General features: G+C 35.1%; 1 protein-coding gene across 1 annotated transcript in view; it reads right to left on the bottom strand.

The window, feature by feature from the left end:
• The window catches only part of CCDC141 (coiled-coil domain containing 141), a 110,147-nt gene extending 86,745 nt beyond the window's left edge, over positions 1–23,402 (bottom strand). The window contains exons 1-3 of the mRNA XM_076342516.1: positions 23,211–23,402; positions 21,434–21,556; positions 1,272–1,463 (exon numbers count right to left, since the gene is read on the bottom strand). Coding sequence (XP_076198631.1) covers positions 1,272–1,463; positions 21,434–21,556; positions 23,211–23,312 — 417 coding nt within the window. The 5' untranslated portion in view covers positions 23,313–23,402. The remainder of the gene's footprint in view (positions 1–1,271; positions 1,464–21,433; positions 21,557–23,210) is intronic.
• Between the last annotated feature and the right edge of the window lie 1,331 nt (positions 23,403–24,733).

Here is a 24,733-nt window from a genome sequence, read left to right as displayed (position 1 = left end):
ATGATGAAAAGCAAGCACTCTGCTTTTTCTGTCTTTTCTATTGTTCTACATTTTTCTCCCTCTTGATCTGCATGCTATAAAAGAAATCCATTAGGTATCAACATTTCATATTTGAGTTCCGATTTTCACTAAAGTCTATTCTTGAGATATGTTTTGTGTTTTATCACAATAAAACAAAGATTTCCATAATCACAGGCTGTCATTTAAAGAAAAGCCTTTCCATAAGAAGTTTCAGTGACTCCCATTTAAATCCATACTGCAATTCTTCTTCCCTTCTATATATAATGGGTGTGATTTGTGCTGTGCTCCAGCTGCTGCATTTTGTTTTAATGATATAAGCCTGTTGCAGGGGCTATTCAGCTAGCCCCTTAAGGATTTAGTCTGCACTAGGTCAACCTTTGGTAGTACAGAATTTACGATAGTGATACTTACACCAACTCTGTACTAATTTCTTTGTATAATGCACATCGCCAGGACAAAATAATTAGTGGTAGAACAGTTGCTTCTGTAATTTATAGGTGGCACTGGGCTATTGTAGAAACAAAATTGTCAGGGAGAATTATTAAACTCTTCAGAGCTCCAGGGACGTGAGGAGAATTGAATGTGAGGCTACACAGGGTAAGCATGGAGTCCCTCTCTGCTTTAGCAGCCTGTGTATCAGTGAATTAGGATAAGAGATACAGAGAAATGGGTAAACAGGGAAAGACAACACTCTGAAATCTGTCTCTGGGCTCACACAATTGTCCTTTTGTGCACATCTGCACATGGATGTCTCAGGTAAAGGACTAGCAAGTTAGACTAATGTTTAGTTTGCATAATTATAATAGCTGTATGGATATTTCAGTGTAAAACCTTCAGCGGCCAATCTTCAGTAAGCATTAGGCATCTGAGAATTTAGTTCTTTCAATGCCAAATAATTTGAATCATTAAGGAATGAAAGATATTCTGCAGAATGTCTATAGCCACTGAATTACATGTTTTAGGTTTTGGTCCAGTTCCATTTTTCACTGTCATTTTTCTGTCAAGTAGAAATTTTGGAGACATCATGACTAACATATTTCTTAAAGTCTACATGGTTTTTTTGCTCATTTTTACCCTGAACTATCCAGAAGGTGGAAAAGGAAGAATGCATCTAGAGATTTTTATTTTCTTAATTGCCTCAACCTTTAGGAATGCAATAAACATATATAACAGAGTAAAATTACAGTAGACACTGTACCTGTAAGATGTGTGAGGTTTCAAATTGAGAGCCATTTGATTTAAATACAAACCTCCAGAGCATTTTCAAAGAACACTGAAGTAAGTTCCAGAAGTGCCTGTCGCTTCTCTAACATGAGGATGAGGGCATCCCATGCATCCCCAAGGGTCTCCGCCATGGCATCATAAACCTGACTCTTTTCTTTGTTCTCCTTTGCAGCCTTGTCTGCTTCATGCAGCAGGTCCCATACCTGGTCTTCCAAAGCCTGAGAAGAAGAAAAAAAAAAAAAAGAAAAAGAAAAAAGAAGAAATCTGTAAACAGAATCCAAAACACTGTGCTGATACTGGTGTCAGGGTAATTTTTCAGTGAGTCTGATAAACTACCCACAAGTCATCTACTCCTGCTTTATTTCCAGTTCCTAGTGACAGGAGTGTAGCTGTTCCTGCATGTTTCATAGCAAGCTTCCGAATTTCATCTGCACTTAAGAGGCAATATTTTTATGAAGTTTCATTTAAAAACAAGTGTTAAGAGAATTTATCATTCTATCTCTAATATTTAGATTCAAATAGGTTTACATCTCCTTAAACACAGATCTTCCTGGAAGTGGTAGCAATGCAGATATTTTGGATCTTCTTTCATATGCCATCATATTATATTACCTGACATTACAAGTTTTAAGAGTTTGTAAGGTAACTTACTCATAAGTCTCCGATGACTTCAACACAATCCAGACAAGAGTAGCTTGAATATATGCACGTATTCTCCAGAAAACCACCAAATTTATGCAATGTTTCAAGCTCAGCTCACTGCATTGCTCAAGTTGGCCGCCAGATAATAATACTCTATTGTCAAGAAAATCGTTCTACTGCGTTTCATTGCCTTTGCTAATCTCACCATGAGAAAGATAACTGCTGGGCCATTTCCAGCTTACGTTAAAAATCTTTAGTGTGTCAGAAAAATTGATTAGCATTTGTTCTATATTCTTTCCCCCCCATCTCAGGTTTTATTATGAGCATGAATTAATAAAGTGCCAATTTCTGCTGTTATTACAGGTGCTATCACATGAATGTGTAATGGGAAAAGAAGTCTGTATTAGGCAAATTAAAAACTATGATAACTCATTCTCATGACACAGACTCTAATAAAGGTTAAAGAATTGGAAAACTTGAAATTCTCCTGACAGATCCAACTGAAAAGAGGAAATTGCAGAAAACTTTATTGTTCTAAACACAGAACCATAGCCTTCAGTCCTCCCTAGACCTTGTATACTACACAAAGACGTCAGCTTGAACTGAAAAGGCTCATCAGTTCTCTCTAAAAGCAGTACTGTGAGAACAGTATAATAAACTATGGAACTTTTATTCTTTCTTTGAAAAAAATAGAATGAAATTACTTTAACTTAACTTTACAGACAGCCAAGTATGAAAACAAACAGTGGTAAAATTAACAGGCATAAGAGCAGCTCCAACAAACCCATCTTTTTCTACAGTATATAGAAAAGTCATTATCAGCAACATGAATGCATGCTTATTGTTTGGTGACAAACTCATCAAAAAGAGCATCTGATCAAAAGCTAGAGAACAATACACACTCCATTTTATTTTCTGAATACCAGGAATGGGAACTGCTGCTTTCTAATCCTTCTGTAAAACCAATTCTTTTTGTTCTGTTGAATCCTCATCCTGATTGCCTCAAAATATGAGCAGAAAAGCTCAAATCCCCCAAATGCTACCTATTCTGTATTTAAGTAGAAATCTAATTAACATTTATTTAAAATGATGCTTTGACTTTAAATGAGGACATTTGCATGGAGTAGATACTGTCACTCTGATGTAACTATTGATAGCAACTGTTTTATATCTCCATTATACCACAATGAGACAAGAATCAGGTCAAGAAAAACAGTTGGCCTTGGGAATCTAGTCCAAAGTACTCCAGTCAACTTTTATTCAAGAACATTTATCTAGCTGACAAGGTAACTAAATGTTGCTGCAGGTGTTTTCATAGTCTTACATGCAGCAGTCAGAAACCTTATTATTAGAAATAAAAAAAGAGCAGCACTGACTCATGATAATTTCTAAACCGCAGAGAATAATATGCTTGTACGATTAATAAAATTTAAAACCCAGCTTCATCAAAACAATGATAATGGTAAGTTAATGAACCAAGCTCATGAAAATTTTAAATGAAAATCCATCTTTCACTGCAATCTTTAACACAGTTCTTTCAACTCTTTCTTGGTTTTTCTTTTATTGGTTTGCATCATTATTTCTTAATTATTTTTATACTGTCAAAGCTATAAAAATTATGTTCTCCATCTAATACTGGATTTTCCTAAATATATGCACAATCTCTTCAGAGCCAACAAAGCCTTGGTTCTTTGTTCAACCTCCAAAAAAGGCTAAAATCCAAGTACTAACTGCCAAGTGCCACCTGTGTTGGATGAATCCTGCCTAACAGATCTAAGGAAGTTTGTTTTGTTTCCTAGCACCTAGAAGAAAAGATCTTGTGAAAGTCTTATGGAAGCTTTAAGGCCAAAGTGCAGGATAAAAGAAGTATCGTGACAGAAGATGAATGAATGAAATACACAAGGATGTGACTTCATCGCCCTGTGATGGCAGTGTAGGATGAGGTTAATGTAGACATCAGAGTGCTTACTAGATATAGCTGAAAATTCTTTACCAATATTTTTGATGCAAAAAGATTTTCAAACTTCTTTATTCCAAGCATTTGCTTTTAGCAGAAAAGTTTGACTTAATTTGAAAAAGTGAATGCCATAAGCTAAAAAATAAAAACATGGAAAATTCTGCTGTCATGACTCCATTCATTATGTACACTTTCCTTTATTTGTTGGGTTTCCTAATCGTGACACTTCTTTCAAACATCACAGCAGTTCAGCAAAAGGAGACTATGTCTTATTATTGGAGAAACAAACCTGTAAGGAATATTGGCTTTCAGTGGAGAATGAAGTTATGAGACACCTGAAATAGATATTCCATAAAATGACATCAGAATTTTAAGTGCTCAGTCAAAATCATTCTGCTGAAAAGAAAAAGCTCACTTTAAGGCTAAGTGATGGCTAGAAAACAAAGCTGGAGATTTAATATGCTAGCAGTCATTGTTTTCAGTTAAATATGACAAAAAGTCAGGGATTATTTTCCCTGACATTTATCAAGGAATGGGGAAATTAGCCAAAGGGTACTATATAGTATTCCTACATCTTTTAGAAAACAGTTTACTGACAATAATGAAGGTTTGGGGTTTTTTTCCCCACTGGTAATTACCTTCAGAAATAACCTGCAGGCATGATGGCTGCATAAGTGGGCACATCTTTGTCTACATCGTTCATTTGTTTGAGAACACTGCATTTTAGGTAAGGTCTTGAAATCTCCAATGGTCAATATAATACCAACAGGAAGAAGGAAGTTACTTCATCTGGAATGCCGCTTTACCCATCTTTTCAGGCCCCATCCTCTGTTTTCCACTTTTCCCTTGTTGGTTAACTTCAGACACACAGGATTTTCACAATAAAAACAGATCAACCACATCAAAGGCAAACCTGCATTAATAATGCAGTCACATTTCTATTGTGTTATATAATGCCAGTAAAATTGGTAGTTAGACTCACGTGCTATTTTGTTCTCATCTTACTAATTAAGCCACTAAATTTGTTTCTAAACTTTTGCACAAGGAGTACTAATGAACAATTTCTTTAATTGAAGCCATTTGCCTATAGGTAAATGAGCACACATAACTATAATATGCTGCTCTTCAAATAGTCTATACATTCAATAAATATATTTTAGTCTTCCAATTTATTTCTAATGCCGGCTGTTCCTGTTATCATTCATTACATTTCACGGACAACATAAAGGCAGGATATGACATTTACATTCCTTCAAAAAAGACCTAGATTTTGATTCTCAAAATCTATTTTGAAAACACAGCCAGACTGCTTGCAAGATGATTTTAAAAGGCAACCCTAATAAAAGCACAGTATAAAACAATGTTTTTGTTACCATGAAGACACAGTCAAGGATAATTGGACTAGCTTTTCAGACACGTAAGAGAGGAATTTATTACTAATTTTCCATGTCACACTGTTTTGTTCTCTCTGTCCAATTTCATCAAAATAATCAATATTTTCTAACTACATGTGATAACATAACATGAAATGACTAGAGCTCTGCTTGTCTACAGGACACAGAAAAATGTTTCACTCTTTCCTAACAGCTCAGCTTACTCAAAGTGATAGCACTTAAGACACAAATTCAACACTAACACTATTTTACGTTTAGAAAAAGAATATTCTAGAAGAATCATGATTCAGGAAATAAGATCTGAATTTTTAAAAAGCTATAAAAATGGAAAATAAATAAGGTTTATGGATTTTATTCATTTTTTCAATAGCTTAACTACTGATAAATGAAGGCATAAAGAAGAGACCACGAAAGGGAAAACAAAATAACAAACAAAGGTTTCATGTGCAGACTGGGTCATTCTCCATTCTTGTCATTTATCACCCAACACTAGGAAATAGCTGTTATGTCTTAAAGTTTGTTTTAAAATAGACCTAAAATTTAGGGCTCTGTCCAACAATATAGTGATTTTGCTTCACTTGTACAATCTCTTAGTAGGAAGTACAAGTTCATGCCAGAGTTCAAGTACTAAATGTCAACTCACTTTTATGCAGTGTTAAAATTTTCATCATTTGGATTGTTCTAAAATTTGGTGAGAAGACTGGAAACTGGTGAGGATACTTGCTTCTCTGAGCAGATACCTACCCTCAACAGGCAAGGGATAAACCAAGCCCACAGTTTTAACAATTGATATCACGGGTGAGATTCTCGTTCCCTCACTTTCCAGCCACTTCAAGAGGCTTGCTGGGAGCTGGAGTCCCTGAAAGCCTCAGATTTATTTCAAACCTGCAAAGTATGGCTCTAGTGAAGAGAGAAACCATGAGATTGTTTCTTGAAGCAGTCCTTTGCCCGGTGAGGACAGAAACATAAAGCACTGTGGAGTGTAAAATGCAGAGGGGGCAAAGAAACAGAGGACAAATGGCTTTTTCAGTAATAACTATCTCTGAGGCCAAGTGGTCTGTACACTCCACACTGCTTTATGTTGGCTTTAGGGAAAAAAAGAGACTTTCTACTGCAAGGAGCATACCAAGGCATGAACTATTCACAATATTTCTAAATCTTGGTAAATCTTATGTAGAGCTGCAAAAAGTTGCACTGCAGTGTGTGCATCTGATCTTCACATTCTATTTCAGTGTAATCGTCAATAGGAAAGATACTGAATTTATGGATTTTAAACTCCTCAAGCCAGTTTATGTAGCAATAAAAAAAAAGACGACAAAACCCAGGCCTGGATCAAGCCTGAAAAGTCAAGTCAAACTTGCTCCATAGTCAAATATTCTGGAACTGCTTAGAGTACAGGAAAATCTTGTCAGGGGTACATAGAAAATGGCATTTCTCTGTGCATTGTAAACATCTGTTCACTTTTACCCCTGTCTATAGATAATCCCAGCTGAGAAAAGGAAAGAGGAAACAGGAGCCAGACAGGAGAACCTGGGTCAGAAAAAGAAATGCATTTCTGAGCCAGCAACCCCTGAAGCATGTGCAAGAGCTTCCCCTCCAATTATCTCACTATAAAACTGGATCAAAGTGATGAGTTAACATATGTTGAATACCACTGCTCATAAAGATTTACTGCTGATTGTCTTTAAACTTTTCTTTTAAAGTAAATATGGATCACCAAGATCTCTTTGTATTGTATTAAATCGATATTAACACCTCTCTTCACTTAGAAAACCTACTCCCAAAAAATTATTTATAAAAAAAATTACCAGGTGGAAGAGCTGTGAGATATTTGACAAAATTGTACAACAACAATTCATAAACAGTTTGAAACTCATGCCACTGTGCAAGAATCATACTTCATACAAGAGTATATATTGCAAGAACTGTATTTGCTGCAACAATAATAAAAAGCCCTAACACTAAATTTACCGTAACTGTAGCCATCTCTAGTTTAATAAAGCCCTCTCCTGTTTCTTAATTTTGTCTCCTGTCCTTGCTAATTTGAGCATGCTTATCGACAGTGCTGCCAGTTTGCAACAGTACTGTTTCAGAGAAAACGGCGCAGCAATGGGTAAGTCTACACTATGGTATCTGTTTCGAGTGTAGCTGGTGAAGACATGCCTAAGGTAAATTTTAAGTCACTCATTCAGTGCAGTGTCAGTAGCCTAGAACTCAGTGCAAGTGCGGTATTTACTTCTCAAGTTGTTTTTACTGCTTTCACTGAGGTTGTATCTTCACTAAAAGCTGGGGCCAAGCTTTTCTGCCATCTGCACTGTAAATCCTTTAGTGCAGTGCAGCTCAAAAAAGACCTGAGAACAATCCTATTGCAACTTACCACTTCTTGCCACAGGTTGCTTGGAACTTAACTAAGCATTACAGGGCTTTGAGCACCAGAAATGCACCAGCTGCAAATGAACAAACCCTGTTCTTGATGGACATAGAATGATTCCTAGAAAGATTTCTAAAGGTATACAAGTGAAGTCTGGCAGACGATTTTAGCGGAAGCAGCAGGTAATTGTGGTTCATACTACTGCTGCTACACTGCCAGCTATGTCTGACCTGGTTGATTGAAAGTTAATTCACAGACGTCTACACAAGGTGTAAGCATAAGATAGACCTGCTGTCAGGACTGTTCATTGCTCACAATCACTTACATGCAAATATGTAAGAATATCTAAAGTTACTGGCATAATTAAAGTAGTATAATTGTAGCATACACAGCTAGAATTATTAATATACTTATTTGACCTAATCCTGCTCTATTTAAGTGTAATTGGATTTCCTTATTTATGCTTTCAGTGCAATTTGAATTTTAATTCGTAAACTATAATTTCTAAAATTCAATTTAGCTAAAAAAAAAAAAAAAATAGTGCAGGAAATAGAGTTATACTGCCGTTCTTACCAAATCCATGCTCATTCCACAGCCAATGAGGTGTTTTTCAGGCAGTATATATTATTCATAGAAGAGAAAAAAAAACTGCTTTCTTGGCTCTGGGGCCAAGGAACTGCCTTGCTTTAACCTTTGTACAGCATGTTTAAGAAACACTTAAAACCTGTCAAAGCAAGTAAAGCTGGGGGGAGAAAACAAACAAACAATGCATTTTGAAGGTATATTTCTGTTACTCTATAATTTTATTTAATCATTATAGGTTTTGGTTTCCTTTTTGCTATATGAAAAATCTGTCTTTCAGTAAAACTGCTAATGTTCGATTCACTCATATTTTTATGTAGAGTTTAACTTAAACAGCTCTTTAAAAATATCTAGCAGTTTCTCCCAAACCAATGAAGTTTTCCTGTATAATAAAAAAAGGTGTGCAGTGAGTGGCATTTTACCCTTCCTGGCCAAGGCAAACACATTGATCATCTCTGCTTTTCTTGAGATGGCAAAACTTCACACTAGATCTGACTTTCAATAGCTTCAAAAAAGCACCAAGTACTGGATGAACAGGCAGAATAAATCACTGCCTTCTTGCATTGGCAACCCAGAAACAGTGTTAAAACAACAACGGCAGAGTCATTTGGGTAGCTTATACAAGGCTGCTCCTGGGCATCTCTTTTATAGATATAAACTGCTTGTAGTGGACTCTGCACAAATAATCATTTTTCTAATAAATGCCTGCAAGCATTCGTTAGGAGGATAGTCAGTGAATCTCTCAAACTAAGCAACCATTATGGGGTGCTGTATCTTCAAGTACTTTCAATTCAACATTGTTTATGCTAGCTAATTGAATTGATGAATAAAAATTACTTTTTTTTTCTTTTTTAAAAAACTTCCCATCACAATTATTGCGACCATTCACAGAAATCTCTGATTTGGAATTTGGTCATCAGTTAGCTGAAAATCACTGTTTGCATGTATAGCTCCATGGTCCTTACAGGCTTTATTCAGACTTACATGTAGTATGTTTATTTTGCAGAACATGGCCAAATAACAATGTTTACTAACATATGCAAATCCACTCTCCTACTTCTACATCCTAATATTTGACAAGTCTATTTACACTCCAAAGCATAAGCACTGATCCTTAGGGTGCAAGGAAATCAATGCTGCTTTAGCTCTTTTGGTCTCCCCTCTGACTTCCAAAGATGCTAGAGCAGGCTAACACCTTGAAACATTTAACCAGCTTGTGATCTGCTTAATTTCTTAAGTTCATTAATTTTATCGAAAGTTTTACCGAAAATTTACTCAAGTTGGTTCAAGGAAACATAAAATTCATTTTTTGCTAGACCACAACCAGCACTTAAAAAAAAAAAAAAAAAACCAAACAACAATCCCAAAAAAACCAGCAAACCCCCAGCAGTAGGTAGACGGAATTTATGCTGCCCTTTGACAGGCTATTTTAAAGAAAGAGGACTAAAAATAACTTTTAACTGTGTCTGGGCTTTAGAAGACCCACGTTGGTAGACCCTGCTGAGGAAATGCAGAAGATTCCCACATGCCCTGGGAAAGGTGATGTCCTACATACCTCTCCCATCACACTGTTGAAGACCCAGGATCTGAATTTACTTCATCAGGAATAGCTATGACTCTAAACTGAATTTGGTCCTCAGCATTTTTTCACACTCAGGTAATAGCAATTAATCACTTTCACACTCATGAGGGATGTTTGAATCATCAGAGAAAAAACATACTGAGAAGCTAGTTCATGAAACAAGTAAAGGGAGACTTTGTAAAACATTTTTATCTTTTTGAGTATCTGTGCACTTACCACTAAAATACCACATCTCCAAGATAAGATATTGACAGCCTCTGTTTAATAAAATTAACATAACAGAGAAGCAATTAATTGATAGCCTCTGTCCATAAGTTAAGCTATATAGAGAGGTATCATTTCCTATGTAGGATGAAACACTTGTATTATCTTCCAGAGAATTTCGAGTGCATTAACAAATATTTCATCTTATTTTGTCTGTGAATAGCATTGGCATGAAAGGGCAGAGAATGGGTTGAGAGCGCAGTTGTCAAACACTATCAATACATCTAAAAAATAAATGCTATTTCTAAAACAGCCATTTTAATACTACTGGATAAAAAGTTGATGAAGTAAAGCACTAGGAGAAGCCATTATGATGTTTCTTTCTTACTGAGGCATAAAATGATTGCATGCATAACAACTCTGTAAAAGTAGTGGCATTCGTTAATTCTCCAGCACGAGATTTTCTTAACATTCTGGACCAGCTATGTAACTAATATAATATAACAGGAATTAAATGAGCATGTGATACTGATACTCTCTTTACTAATTCAACATCTTAATATTAATCTATAAAAAGAATTAATTGTCATGACGTTAAAAAAAAGAAAAGGTAAAATGTTTTCAGAACTTCACACACTTGTAGCTTGTCACTAGTAGGTTAATTTCCCCAAAATTATCATACCACTTTCACAGCTGTCCTGAATACACTGTGGAAAAACAGGTGGCATCTGAGATAGCTCCATTTGGAATTTCTTGGAAAAGTCTGACTTTTTAAAGAGCTGACTACTTTATATTTTGAAATAAAAATAGACATGCATGTATCCTAATATTACATCAGCTTCAACATATTAAAAAGACATTTCAAATGTTAAATCTTTCCTAACTACTTGGGATGGACACTGTAAAATTGGTATAGTGTCCAGAAGTGGATTTCCTTCTTTTAGAAGCCTTTTCTCTGAACAGGTTTTTAATTAACATTTGTACTTGACCAGTATGCTATATTTTCCAGTAATTGATTAGCTGTGAGACACACAATCCCTAAGACACAGAGAAAACTGGGATAACTTGAAAACAATCAGTCATGTTTCATGCAATTATTTTTTTTTATTTAATTACTGTGTGATGAATTCAAACCTAAGCAAAGATAATTTGAAAGTTAAAGCAAACTAATCTGCCATATTTCATGAAATGCAAAAGTATTGTGCATAAAGTTGCAAAAAAGAATTAGAAAATTGTTCACGTGCAATAACGTTTTAGTTTTTATAACTGATTCATGGAAGTTTTGAAATACAAACTTAATATTGATTTTTCCTTTAATGTCTGTTGAAAATGGTTCACACATTTAAAACTGCTGTGTGTTTGGTTTTTTTTAATAATAGCTCCTGTAATACTACAAAAAAACTAATATAGTATCAAAACAGTTGTCATTTTGTCTGTTACCCCAGCAACAGAACACAGTTGCATTTTGAGAAGACAGACTAGTAAAAAAAGGTAAATATTTTACGGGAAACTTTACATTGTTGAGGAAAAGTTCAAATACATAAGATGGTCTTCGGAGTGATATTAAGGTTCTATTGTCATGAGTTTGAAATTATGCTTTCCACAACTGTCAAAGCCATTAGTTACTGTGAACTTTTCAAATATTTATCCTCAGCTATTTTAGTTTCTATATACTATGTATGGGAATAGTTTATTTTTAAATGGGGTAGACTGATATTACTGTTTTTATACTTTTCATCTTTGAAATACAAATATTTTGTCAACACAGAATCATAGAATAATTTAGGTTGGAAGGGACTCTTCAGGTCATCTGCCCAACCCCTTGCTCAAGTTACTCAAGGACTTATCCCATGAAGTCTTGAACATCTCCAACAATGGAAATTCCAGAACTTCTCTAGACAACCTGTTCCAGAATTTAACCACCTTCATGATTAAACTTTTTTTCCTAACACCTAATTGGAATTTCCTTTTTTCCAACTTGTGTCTCTTGTCCTAGAAGCAATATTAGTATGAGGAAAGAAGTGTATTTCCATCAAAAAATGATGACTCATGGAAAGCAAAATATTTCACGGAAACCTGAATTTTGAGGAGGTTTTTTTTTACTTGAATTAACTTAATAGAGCTTTCCAGTAAAGCCTTAACTTTATTTCAATCATTTTTGGAATCGGATGTTTCAGTTTTCTGTTTTGGCATGACTTCTCAATACATACATAAAGAAATGTATTTATTGTTTCAATGGAGCATAAAAAAAATTTGGAAGGATATTGTTTCCTGGAAAAATCTGGTTTTGTGTTTGTTTTATTTTTCCAATTTGAATGGGAGAAAGAAAAGAAACACATGCAGCTCACCCAGCTCTGAGTATGTGGTGCTGTTATTTCTCAAATTAACAATTATGTGATATGAACATGACCAGAGTACTTTTCACTTCATATGCTATTTGTTTCTGTTTATGAACTTTCACTCACTGTGAACACAAAAAACCCCAGAATGCTACATTTCTCTTTGGGCTGTGAGGAGCTGGCATGAAGCTTGACAATGTAAGGAATGCCTAGCACGGAGTCAAAAAGGAGTTTGTACAAACATGCAACTTCTGTTGGTCTCAGTAAAACCATGTCAGAAAACCATTGTTTTAAAAACTACAGGCCAATTTCAGTTTCTATGTGAGATGTTATTTTTCCTTTCCACTTCCACACCACTGTATTCACTATACCAAAAAAGAACACTGGTAGCTTAAAGGGAACAATGTTCTGGTTAACATTTACTGAGAGGAAACTAACAGGGGTACAAGCCCAGGCCTGTGCCGTGCATGCTCGCTGCCTGGTAATGCAGCAGTTGTGCAGCCACACAACTCTCCCCCCGCTCATTTTCAGGGCGCATTTGGGTCTGATATGGTAGCCAGGACAGAATATGAATAGCTGAAGGTCTAGAAACATCTTTTTATGTAAGCTGTGATGGATAGTATAGCTTTTGTATTCATTTGTTCACAGCCCATTATTTGGGTACTTTATGTTGTGCTAAAAGAGCATGGAAAGAGCGGGAAACTGTGTTTTGCCTTTCCTGATTGTTGTACACTGAGCACCCCTCCCTCTCCAGATGGAAACAAAATCTGGCCTTCTAGAGCATACATTTAAGTACATTCTTACCGTGTATTCAGAAAGCTTCTGGAGTGCAAAGCAAAGCAGACAGGAAGATAGCTAGCAATCAGGGAGCCTGAAGCACTGTTAGAGACCGGCAAACTCCTGAGGAAAAGAAGGACTAGATACAGGCGTATCCAGGAAGGACTTAAACTTCTTAGAGGCCTAGAGGGGTTAGCATACAGTATGTTGCAACCCAAAAAGCCACGTGGAGCTGCTAAAGTCAGGACAAAACTAAGGGAAAAGATGAGATTTATGAGGACAGGGTTTAGAGAAAGGCTGACTTACAAGTGCAATAAAGTTACAATAAAACACGGCTCTACAGAACCCTTCTGGTGATGTTGGTACATTTGCTTGAAGGAAAAATTCAAAGTCATGATATTTTAGCATTAGTTCACGGAATCCTAATGCAGACTACAATGCTTAAAATTATGGTTCTCTTTCATTATAAGACTCTGTTGTTTGTGAATTTGCGAAAGCAGAATGAAACTTCATGTAATAGGATCTGTGCCATACCGGATTTTTCTGGGAAGTTTCAACTAAAACATAAAAATTGATCATTTCTAAAATTAAGAGGAAGGAAGAATACATCATTACAAGGTACAAGTTTTGCTGAGGAGCTCTAGCACCCACAGTCTGCAGCAAGGGGCTTCAGAGGCTGGAAGATGCTGTGGACTGAGGGAGCACGGAATTAAAATTGTCCCTTCTGTGGTTCTGAGTGCTTGTGATTGCAGTCTTGGTAGTTTTTACTGCAGTAAGAAATGTAGCCATGATTAAGAATACATATAGTTTAGTATACTCTTTACATATTTGTTCAGTTACTGCAGTACTAAGGAACACTGGAGCCACTGTATTTTGGTACAAAGTTACAATAATTTTATACTCTAGGCCTAGCTAAAATTAGGAATGCAAATATAGCATACCACAGAATTATAATTAGCCTATCATAGAAGTGAAACAAAGAGTATTAGATGAAAATCTATAGATTAAAAATAGGTTAAATTCTGCACTTCCACTCTTAATTTTCATGAGTGGCAGACATCTGCAAAATTTAATTCTACCAGTCTCATTACCATAACGTATCCCTGTTCATGTTAAAAAATTCTCAAATTATTTTAAAAATGAAAAATGCAAATATTTTAGGTACAGTCATAATTTCATAGGTAGAATTGATTTCACTCTTCCTGAATTTCTTTGCTGATTTGCATCTCAAAAAAACAAAAATTGCATGTCAGTAAAGTTTTTACCTTTTGCTTCCTGAATCCAGTCATCATAAAATATGCTTTTCCCTCTGAAATACTATCCACTATATTTCTTCTTAAACAGGCAGCAGCTGCTGAATCAATCTAATTTATAACTAAAATTCACAATCTTCAGTAGTTTATGTCAACACGAACAACAGAGATTTAAATTATTAGCTATAGTACAACCAAGATCTCAGAAGTTAAGAACTTCAATAAAACAAAGATCCATGAATTTTCATCCTCTGTTAAGATTACACAACACGTGGGTCGTCAAGTTCAGGCTCCTGGATCTTAGAAACAATAATTTCAGACAGTCCTTTTCACAAATACTTCTTATTGCCAATCAAAATCACCTAGGATTTTTGGCCCTTTTATTCCCATTGAAAATCTATTTTGGGACATTGCTCTGACAGTTAGAAACCTTTTCCAGCCTACCTCTTTTAATGATCTCCATGTGCTATATATATTCTTATGCCAGCAGTGGCCTTCAACTTAAGCAGTTGCTCTCCTGTGGTGTTTACCCATGCAATATATTTATGAGAATCTCAGTCTTTCTGCTAATCCAAATAAAATATTTTTTTAGTCCACTCTAAGAAATAAGAAGATACTCTTCCCTTTGATATCCCTACTAGCCACCTACATTCAGTTTGATGTCAGCTTTTTTCAGTATAGATGACCAGAATCCTAAATTTCCACTCATACTTCCCAATTCTCTTCAGAATAGTTGCAAGTATCGGATCCTAGACTGTTTCCACAGCCATGCTGGTTAATAGCTGTTCCACAACCAAGTAGTAACCTTAAGGCCGCAATAGAAATTCTTGCTGTTCACTTGAACTGCACAACCTTATATTTGGATTGTTGAACTTTATAATATTTCTGTTATTATACTACTGAAGTTCATCTGCTTCCTCCTGATCCTCTTCCTTTCATGATCAGGTTCATTTCAGGTTCACCATTTCATGATGAGGTTCATGATCAGATTGCTCCCAATGAGCAATATTCTCATCAGAACTGGATATGGGATTGCTCTGGAAGGAGAGAACTTCTCTGGAACTTTTCTTTTCTCTCTGGAAAAACTCTCTGCCTTTTGTTCCTTTTTCCATCTATTTCTGTCTGTCATTGTTATTTCCTGAAAAACAGGTAGGGCTTGTCAAACTGTTTGAGCAGACTCGCATACACAGCTGTCTGGATCACACATTTCTCTCATGATTATGGAATTATACCTAATTTATCTTTAAACTCTGATCCTGCTCAGTGGTTTCATTCCTTTTTCCTTCCCTATATTTCTTTTCATTATTATTTTGGGCCAGATTTCACACTTTAGCTCATATTTTACATATTACAAAGGTCCAGCTTCAGATTCTTACAGTGAATATTGTAACTTGGAATTTTCCTCCTCACTGAGATGCTGCTAAAATTAATCTTTGTTTATAGGTAGTGCTAAAATTATACAACACATAGTTATTAACATGAAGCCCAGAAAGTAGTCATAAAACTATTTTGAGACAAATACTATTTCAGTGAGAATTTTGTTTATGGAAATATTTAAACTGGTGAGTGAGCTAAACTAGCATTGAAAAAAAAATATTTATTAAATCTTACCTTTTCCCTTCTTTCTTTTTTTTCAAATCACTTGAAAAAATCATCTTTGCTTTATGATGAAAATGCAGCTGAACTTTGCTGCTAACTGTAATAATTAATTGTAAATAATTGTAAATAATTCAGAAGATATTAACAAATAATTTTTTCCAAACAAATTTACTGAAAAATAAGCATTATGAAAATATTTTTACTTGAAATAACCGGAAGACTTATTTAAAAGATATCAAATACAAAAAATTAGCATATTATCACTTTTTGAAGAATGTAATTCTCTAATTTGTTTCTCTTGGATATTAGCATATAAATTACTATTTTGCAATTTATGCTCTGTGAATTGAAGTAAATAAAATAATTAGGAGCAATCTTCAGGTTCATGAGCCAAATTAATAACAGTGTTGGTTTTAAGCTTAAGTTTATAGTCTAGATTTATTTCTGTTTTGTAGCGGTTCTGCCACAGTCTCTTTCATGATAAAAACCAGAACTTTGGAAGCAAACCAAGAATGCTGCTGTTTGTCTTAGTGGGGATTTTGGCATTGTCATAGCCAAAAGCATGGCAACACACGCACTGTCTTTTTTTTTTTTTTTTAAACGATCCAGAAAGCATTAAAATTGGGAGATTCAAACACTAAGACAGCATGTTATCTTCAGACAGGGCTTCTGTTGGAAATGACTGAATTATGGAGAACAGAAGAAAGACAAAGAAATGTGTACGCACATTGCAATCAATATCATTTTACCTCCTGGAAGCTTTGTGTCTCAAGTTTTTTCTGGTTTTGATTCTTCTCACATTTTTTTGAAATTGTAAAGAATGAGTTATCAAAACGTATATATACATATATTTACATTTCCAGAACCTATAAACCTGCTGAAGGTCATCTAAACAAGGATGAGGCAAATGTTGGGAAGGAGACTTGCATGAAATCACAGAAGTTGATGTTTTCAGCAAAACCGTTACTGCTGATATGGTCTAATTTAACAAAACAGAAAGAGAATATATTAGTTTAGAATCAGAACATACTAGTTGAGACTAATGAAGGGCCAAATCACAAAGAGAAAGGGCTATGATTCCAAACCTGAAAACATTTATGTTTAATTCTTAACCACGTTCAAAAGAAACATTCTATTTCAGTTCATGGAACCTGCAACAATGAATACATATAAGTGTTGGCAACATCTAGACCTGTCAAATGAATTCATCAATTATAAAAGAATATGTAATTCTTTAACACTTACAAACACCAAATTTATGTCCAAAGGAAAACAAATCTGTATGTTTGCCTAGAACAGATGACAAGGATAAACAAACTTTCCTGATCAGTTAGGCATCACTGAACAAAATTAAGAAACTGAACTATAGTTTACCTCTTAAATCACTGTTGCTAAAGAAGTTTCATTAATCTTCTGAGCTACTAGTAGTCAGTATAACAATTCAACAAAAACAAATAGAATAATTTCCACTATAAAAGACATGAATATTATAGATATAAATGACATTTCAAGAGCACCAAAAGAAGTTTTAACTAGATGTTGTAAACATCATGTACATGTTTTTTGTTTAGTCTCAGTTTTACCATTTCCTGTTCAGCATTTATTCTTTAACTCTGTTAACAATAACGTGTCTGTTTCCTAATCCATAAACATTTGAAATGGGGACCTTTTCAAAAGTTGTATTCTGGTTTTTATTAAAATAGTAGGGTGTTCCCAATTCCCAAATTCAGTGGAACAAATTTAAATCAGTAATGAGTATGACAGAGTACCTTCTACCAAAGGGAACTATTTTGGATATGTTTTTTCCTAATGCCTAAAGTACACACACCAGTTTTTATCACAATAATTCTGAACATTAAAAGCAGTAAAGAAATGTTCTAAAAATTACTGCTTTCTCATTCAACAGGTCTGTTCCTGTAGCCTTTAAAGTACCATCTGCCTTATTGAGTGTCAAACTGGTTGTTTAGGTTTTTTTAACTCCTGATAACACTGCTAAGTCAAAAACAGTTCCCTGAAATAGTGAGCTGGATTACATTCCTTTTCCTCTAGCATCAGAAGTACCATAAACTGATCACTGGTTACTGTGCCAAATTTTGCCCTTACATCCGTGAATCCTCAATGTATGAAGTCGATGAAAGAATTTGGCCTGAATATTTTGATTATAACTTATAATACATATGCTGGGATGAGAATAATGAAGCTAAAAAGCAAAAGGATTATCAAAACCCAGAATGAGTTTGCAAAATAACATGGGATAATGGCAGCATGGTCAACCATTCCATAAATTATCTTCTAAAAGTCCATAGGTTCTTCAGCACTGATTCCAAAGATGTGTTTAGTATTAATCATCTAACTCTTCCCTTAAGCAGACCTAGTTTCACATTCAAATCATCGCTGGTTCAGGAATTTTTGCCTGTGCTGCACAAATGCTTAACTTTGAATTGGATTGAACTAATCAGCAAAGTTAAGCATAGGTGTATCCAGTATTGGTATCTGTCAGGAAACATGATTTATTTTGCATTTTTTTAAATACAACAATAAAATAAATAGAAAAACAATTCAAAGCTGCCTCACTGTTGTGCTTTAGATTCAGGTGACTGAAAAATTCTACAATATACAAAATTGTATCCATTTCCTGGGGATCCAAGTGGAGAAATTCTTAATTATACTGTTTTCTACTCGTAAACCATTTCTAGCTCTAAAATTAAAAAACAAGGATTCCATCCTCCCTCCTTTTTAATGAAGCACAGTAGAAAAAAAGATAAACTTTTGTTCCTCTTGCGATAATGTAACTTTCTAATCTTCTTATTTATAACGCATTACAAGTACCAAGATCTAATTAAGAGCAAAACTAAATATGTTTTAAGCTGCCACAGACTATCATTGATAGTCAGTTGGAACAAGATAGTCAATGAAAATAATAACTTGTAGCCGATATGGAAGAATTAAAAACTGTACCGGATAAGACTGCAACTGGGAGAATGTTCATGTATTTGTATAATTAATTATTGTTAAAATTTACAAAATTATGTTGCTCACTAAGGGTAAAAGATCAAATAAAATTGCATATATTGGACACCATCAAAACAGGGACCATGTAACAACTGCAATTTTGTGTCATCCTTTCCACCCCTCTCCTGCCCACATTTCTAAATTCTTTATCCCCTCATAACTAAATCTTTATGTCCATAAATGTTGAAGACTGAAACATTACTACCTCTTTATCCCTCTTCACATAACTAATGCATAATTCATGAACAAATGTTAAGTGGAAAAAATTACTATAATCAATACTTCAAAGGCTGAGAGTCATTCTTGTAAAAACTTCTGATGAGTGGATTTAGTAACTTAAGACTGAATAATTACTGACAAGTGTTAACAGCTTACTATAAGACAGAAAGGGTCATGTCTGAAAAATGCACAGTCAGTACGAAATATGACGACATTGCAGTCCTGTATTATTGCAGCTCTTAAATTATTGAGGAAAAAATAGTCATTTTGAACTTAATCCTTTTATAGAATATTCATTAATCAATGCTGAATTTTGCAAGGACTGCAGGTATAAAACATGAAATGATGAGTATTTGTTCCTGATACATTTGGATGACAAGCATTCTTTGACAGTTTATGCATAATAAATTTTCTGATCTGATATAATCTATTAAGCTTTGGGGATCCAAATAAGGATCAGTCATCTGGATTCAAGCAATCAGTCACAAGGTCTTACAAATAGGAGTGAAAAATTTTAGCATTTTCATCAATATTAGCTAAAATATTTGTGATTATTATTTTACTATTTATTGTGAGCAGAAAACAAGGTAAATGCTGCTAAATAAAAACAAACTTAAGGTTCCATGCATCTGAACTAATAAGAATAGAAAGTCAAACATTTGAATGAGCAGAGAGCATGAAACGTTCTTGGATTATTTATTTTTTTCACTATTTAAGTAATTTTTTAATGAAAAGAAACATATCCAAAACTTAATTTTAGTTTAAAGATTCTAAAACAAAAATGGAATAGCAACTTGGGGATGCATCCAGAGATTTCATCTATCACAAGTTTTGTTTTGGTTGTTTGTTTGGTTTTTTTTCTTTCTGTTTTCATTAATACAATGATTTTGAATTGGAGTCTATGGCGAGGGCTTTATTGTTTTACTGTCCTTGTTCGTGTCCTTACAAGTTTTCAGTAACACCTACAAGGTCTCTGTTAGAACAATATCCTAATATCTAATATAAATATATAACACTTTAAAGTTTGACTTGATGGTAAAGTGTTATTTGAATCTTTGTTTTTCTTTTAAACATTGGAATTATTACGTTTTCTTTTTCCACTTTCTAAAATTTATTTTTGACAACTAGGAGACAAAACTCAGCTTCTTCCTGCTGTCAGTGTGTAAGAACTCAGCTAATTCTGAATTGTTCAAACAGGATACAGCAGCTTGTTCCAAGAATGCCTGAGTGTAGCACTGACAGCAATAAAGATGAGGCACTTGCATAAGTAAAGGTAGCAGAACCACCCTCTATGTTTTTGGGTGTTTTTTTTGTTTTGTTTTGTTTTTAATGATATTCTTCATACTATTCAAAATCCACACTATGCACCATATTAGATTACATTCTCTATATACTGTATTAAATTACCTCATGTTTGAGATTTATAATGACTGGGGAAGCACATAGTCACTAGTATTAAATCAAGTGCACTGGATCCTATCCAGATCATGTTTGCTCTTTCAGATCTGAATTTTATGTAATCTCAAAAAAATAAAATAGATGGAATCTGTTAAGATAAGTTGCTGTGCACAGCTCCAAGATTTTACAGGAATTTATTTCTGTACAGATATAAAGTCAATCTGCCCTATCAAAACAAGAAAACAAATTTTCTTCTTAGGTGCTTTTAGACTCTTCTCAGTGTCAAACATCCACATTTAAACTAATTCAGCTTTTTCATGCAATCATGTCACTCTGTGTCCAAATGTCACTGTTATAATCTGTTCTCAACAATGCTAAAATCTGATTTTAGGTCTGTTACTTAGCTAAAATCTTCCTAGCTCAAGACAAGCAGTATTTCATGGTAAGAATGATACTGTAGCATAACTTACATCAATTAATATTTGATAAAAATGTGCCTGGAATATCTACTTCACACTTACAAAGAGCTTGCTTGTGTTTACAGCTGTTAAAATCTAATCAAACTTTTTGTAACATAATTTTTCACTTGACTTGACAGTAATGTATAAAGTGGAAAAACCAGTGCATCTTTACTGTTGTTGTCAGAAAATAGTAATTAACACTGAGCATATTTTTGCAGTGCAGAGGCCTAACTTCGATCTGTTACACTGACAAAGGCTGAACGTATTTTTTTCTGTGTGGACTGTAACCTAACAACCACGTTGCAACAGGAGGCCCAGGCAGCTATGTCAACTGTTGTACCTGAACTAGATGACTATAATGACTAGATGTACTTTTGTGTGGTCTTAGCACATCTTACCTTAAGTTTAGCTAGGAGGAATTCATGATCTTGCAGTAGTTTTTTAGTCTCATCTTGATTGCTGCCAATTTCTAATAAATTTGGTGTTGATTCAGCCAGCTGAAGCTTCACCCATTTTCCACACTGTAATAAGTAAACAATTACAGGCTTCAGAAAACACAAGCTTTCCTTCATTTATTTATTCATACAGACTCTCAGGTCATGCATACTTTTCATGGTCATAGGAACACAGGGACCCATAAACATGTACTCGATTGCAGAATGAAGACACAGCGGATAAAATATAAACTTCACTTCATTTGAAACAGGTATCAAAATCCCAGACTCTAGTCTTATCCCGTAGCTACTGTGATTCTGTTTTTGCCTGTGAAGAGTAAGACTATCACAATAAGCCAAAAACGTTTCTCCAACTCTTCTCCCCTTTCAGCTGAAGATTACATAGATGGTTAAGGAAACTTGGTGGGTGGGGGGGTGGGCGGAAGGTACAAATATATTACAGCAGATGCAAAAACCATAACCCCAAATCTTATTTCTACCACACGGATCCAGCATACCTGTATACTGAATATATATGTAGAGAGAGATTGCACAACTAGCAGCAGAGAGACTTAATAGCCTTTGGAATAGGAACCCAAACAGCAATCACCCATTGTGTCTGGAGGATATACAAAGAAAGGAAGCTTGACAGCGACCCAAAGCATAGCTAATTCTTTCCTCACTGTGTTGCAGAACTGCTACAGTCTGAGAAGTATAACTCAGAGAGGATGGTGATAAGGAATGAAGCAGTGATGTCACTGGAGGCTAGCGTGGTTCCCACAGCACACAGGGGAAAAATAAATGTCTTCACCCTAAACTTAAGCCTCCTTGCAACAAAATTACTCCCCTGCGGCAGCAGACAGAGTCTCCCAGGAAGGGTGAGAACTGAGAGGAGAGAACCTTCCCATCCCACCGGCACAACTGAGGTAACTCCATCCTGAATAATTACCCTAATTCAGTGACAGCCCAACTCATTATCACCTTATTCGGCATTACAGACGAACTCTAGCAGCTGAGGCTACAGTGTCTTCCAAGCTGCTTGGAGAATGAAGAATCAAACTGCCAATAAATTCCAACTGGGATTCAGTACCTAGGCATCCAGCTTTACTCCTCATGCCGAATTTTGTGCAAGCTGTAGGTGCGGATTCCAGCTCACAGAACAGGCCTTTAGGTGCTTATAAGCACAACTGTATACACATAAGGGCTTCTACTAAAACACATGGGAATATGAATTCACAGCTTTCAAAAATAACCACTCATTATCAGGTTTAGGCTTTTTTTTCCCCAGCAAATACTTCAAAAAAAGACACACAATCTGCATTTATGGAGTTGGTAGACTACTTATTGTGTAAAATTACTACTGAATATAGTTCAAAAATAACTCTTGAGGAGTCTCAACTATGATTAAAGGTAACATCATGCTTATTAACACATTTTCATGGCACTCTGCATTTATCTCTTACATTTTAAACAGAGTAAGAGGAATTCCTTGCCTCTAAGAGCCTACATATTTTGGCCAAATTATTTATTCCATTTAAAAAACAAACCAAAAACCACAAACAGAAATTGTGAACAGAAACAAGTGTTAACTTCCAAGGAAGATCTATTAGATAAAACTGAATAAATGACCTTGCCTAATCATTGTATGCTAACTATTCATTTGCACAGAACATTTAAAGGAAGTAGTAATCACTGAGTAGCAGAAAGCCAAGAACAGACAGGCTAGCAGTTGCTGCCTTACCTTAAGTACAGCTATAACAATACTGGCATCCCCAGCCTGAACAGCAACTGAACTGACTGTTGTCGTAGAAAGCTCCTGCTCCGAACTGGCTTCATTTGACATGGTGTTTCAAAATGGGACTTCATACATTAAAGCAGACTTGAAATGCTCTTGCAAGGTCCGCTGTTCATTTCAGAAAGCAACAGATTTGCTTGGATTCATTCAGTGAAACAGCTCAGCTAACACTGATTAGTCTGCCAAAAGGAAAGAACAGGAGGTTAAAAATAGACAACTCCATTAAGTTTATCATTCTTGAGAGAGATTTGACACACCCCTAGTTTGGTAACATTAAGCTGCCTGTTCTTTTTTGTCACCATCTGAAGTGTGAAGAGCTTCTTCCCAGAACATCACCTGACACTGGCTAACCAAAGGAAAAAAGATTCTCAAATTAAAACAGCTAGAAAAAAAATTTTACTATTTAGTCTATACAGACAAGCCCAGTGTTTTGAGGTTTCAAAACATGCAACTATACAATCTACATTTTCACATTCTACAAGTAAAATATTTTCTCATTTACTAGTTACTGAATATATTTGCTCAACATAATTCTTCCGCTAAGTCAAAGTATTTAAACAGGATGAACATGTGTATATAATTCAGATGCTGAGTCAAAACAGACAGGGGATTTTTAATCCAAAAATATTTAAAAGTATGGTGACCATAACAACCAGAGAAGGAAACCAAGTACTTTGTGTGAATTCTTAAGGAGTGTTTTATTCCTGCCTAAGATTAAGACAATTTACCTGCTTTTCAATTTAATCATAAGTTGTTTCTATAGTCTTCATTTTGTTCTAAATGAGTATAAGGAAGACCTCTCTAATAATTTTTTAAACCCTACTTAAGTATTTTATTCAGTGCAGGGAAATTAATAGACACATTTAAATCACAGTATTGGTTAGGCATATTAATTCTACTGCCAGAAGCCCAGAGCATGCCAAAAGTAGCCTACAGCACAAGACAGCAGCTGCTAGTTTTCTTCCACAGAACAGCTGGGAAAGTGACACTGGTCTTTAGGTTTGCAGGTCACTCTGGAAACACAATTCCACCCAAGAAACTACACGCATAACTCTCCTCTAAGCATCTGTTTGCTTGATTTGTTTAAAAATATGTAACATTTAGCAAATCTAGTTTATATAAAAATTATCTAATTGCAAACTAGAACAGACACACCTGCAATGAAATCAAGATCTGGAAGCAAATTCTAAAATATTTTGGACTGGAAGAAACTTAGGGTAGTTACAGGGAATTTGAACAGATGTGTCAAGCTATGGGATTTTTTGTTTGTTTGTTCTCCCCCCCCCCCCCCCCCCCCCTTGTTGGCAGATTATAATCTTAATTTGATTGCCATCTTCAAACCATGTGTTTCAAACAGAGTATCCAGAAGCGCATTGTAGCATTTTGTGCTGAACTAAATGGGCTTGGCAAGTCAAAACAACAATTTTCCCATCCCTTGTGCCAAAGCAGAGCCATGAACCCTCAAGCAG

This window comes from Aptenodytes patagonicus, chromosome 6, assembly GCF_965638725.1.
Source record: "Aptenodytes patagonicus chromosome 6, bAptPat1.pri.cur, whole genome shotgun sequence".
Taxonomy (NCBI): Eukaryota; Metazoa; Chordata; class Aves; order Sphenisciformes; family Spheniscidae; genus Aptenodytes; species Aptenodytes patagonicus.
The sequence above is the reverse complement of the archived record's forward strand: the minus strand, read 5'-3'. Positions and strand labels throughout refer to the sequence as shown.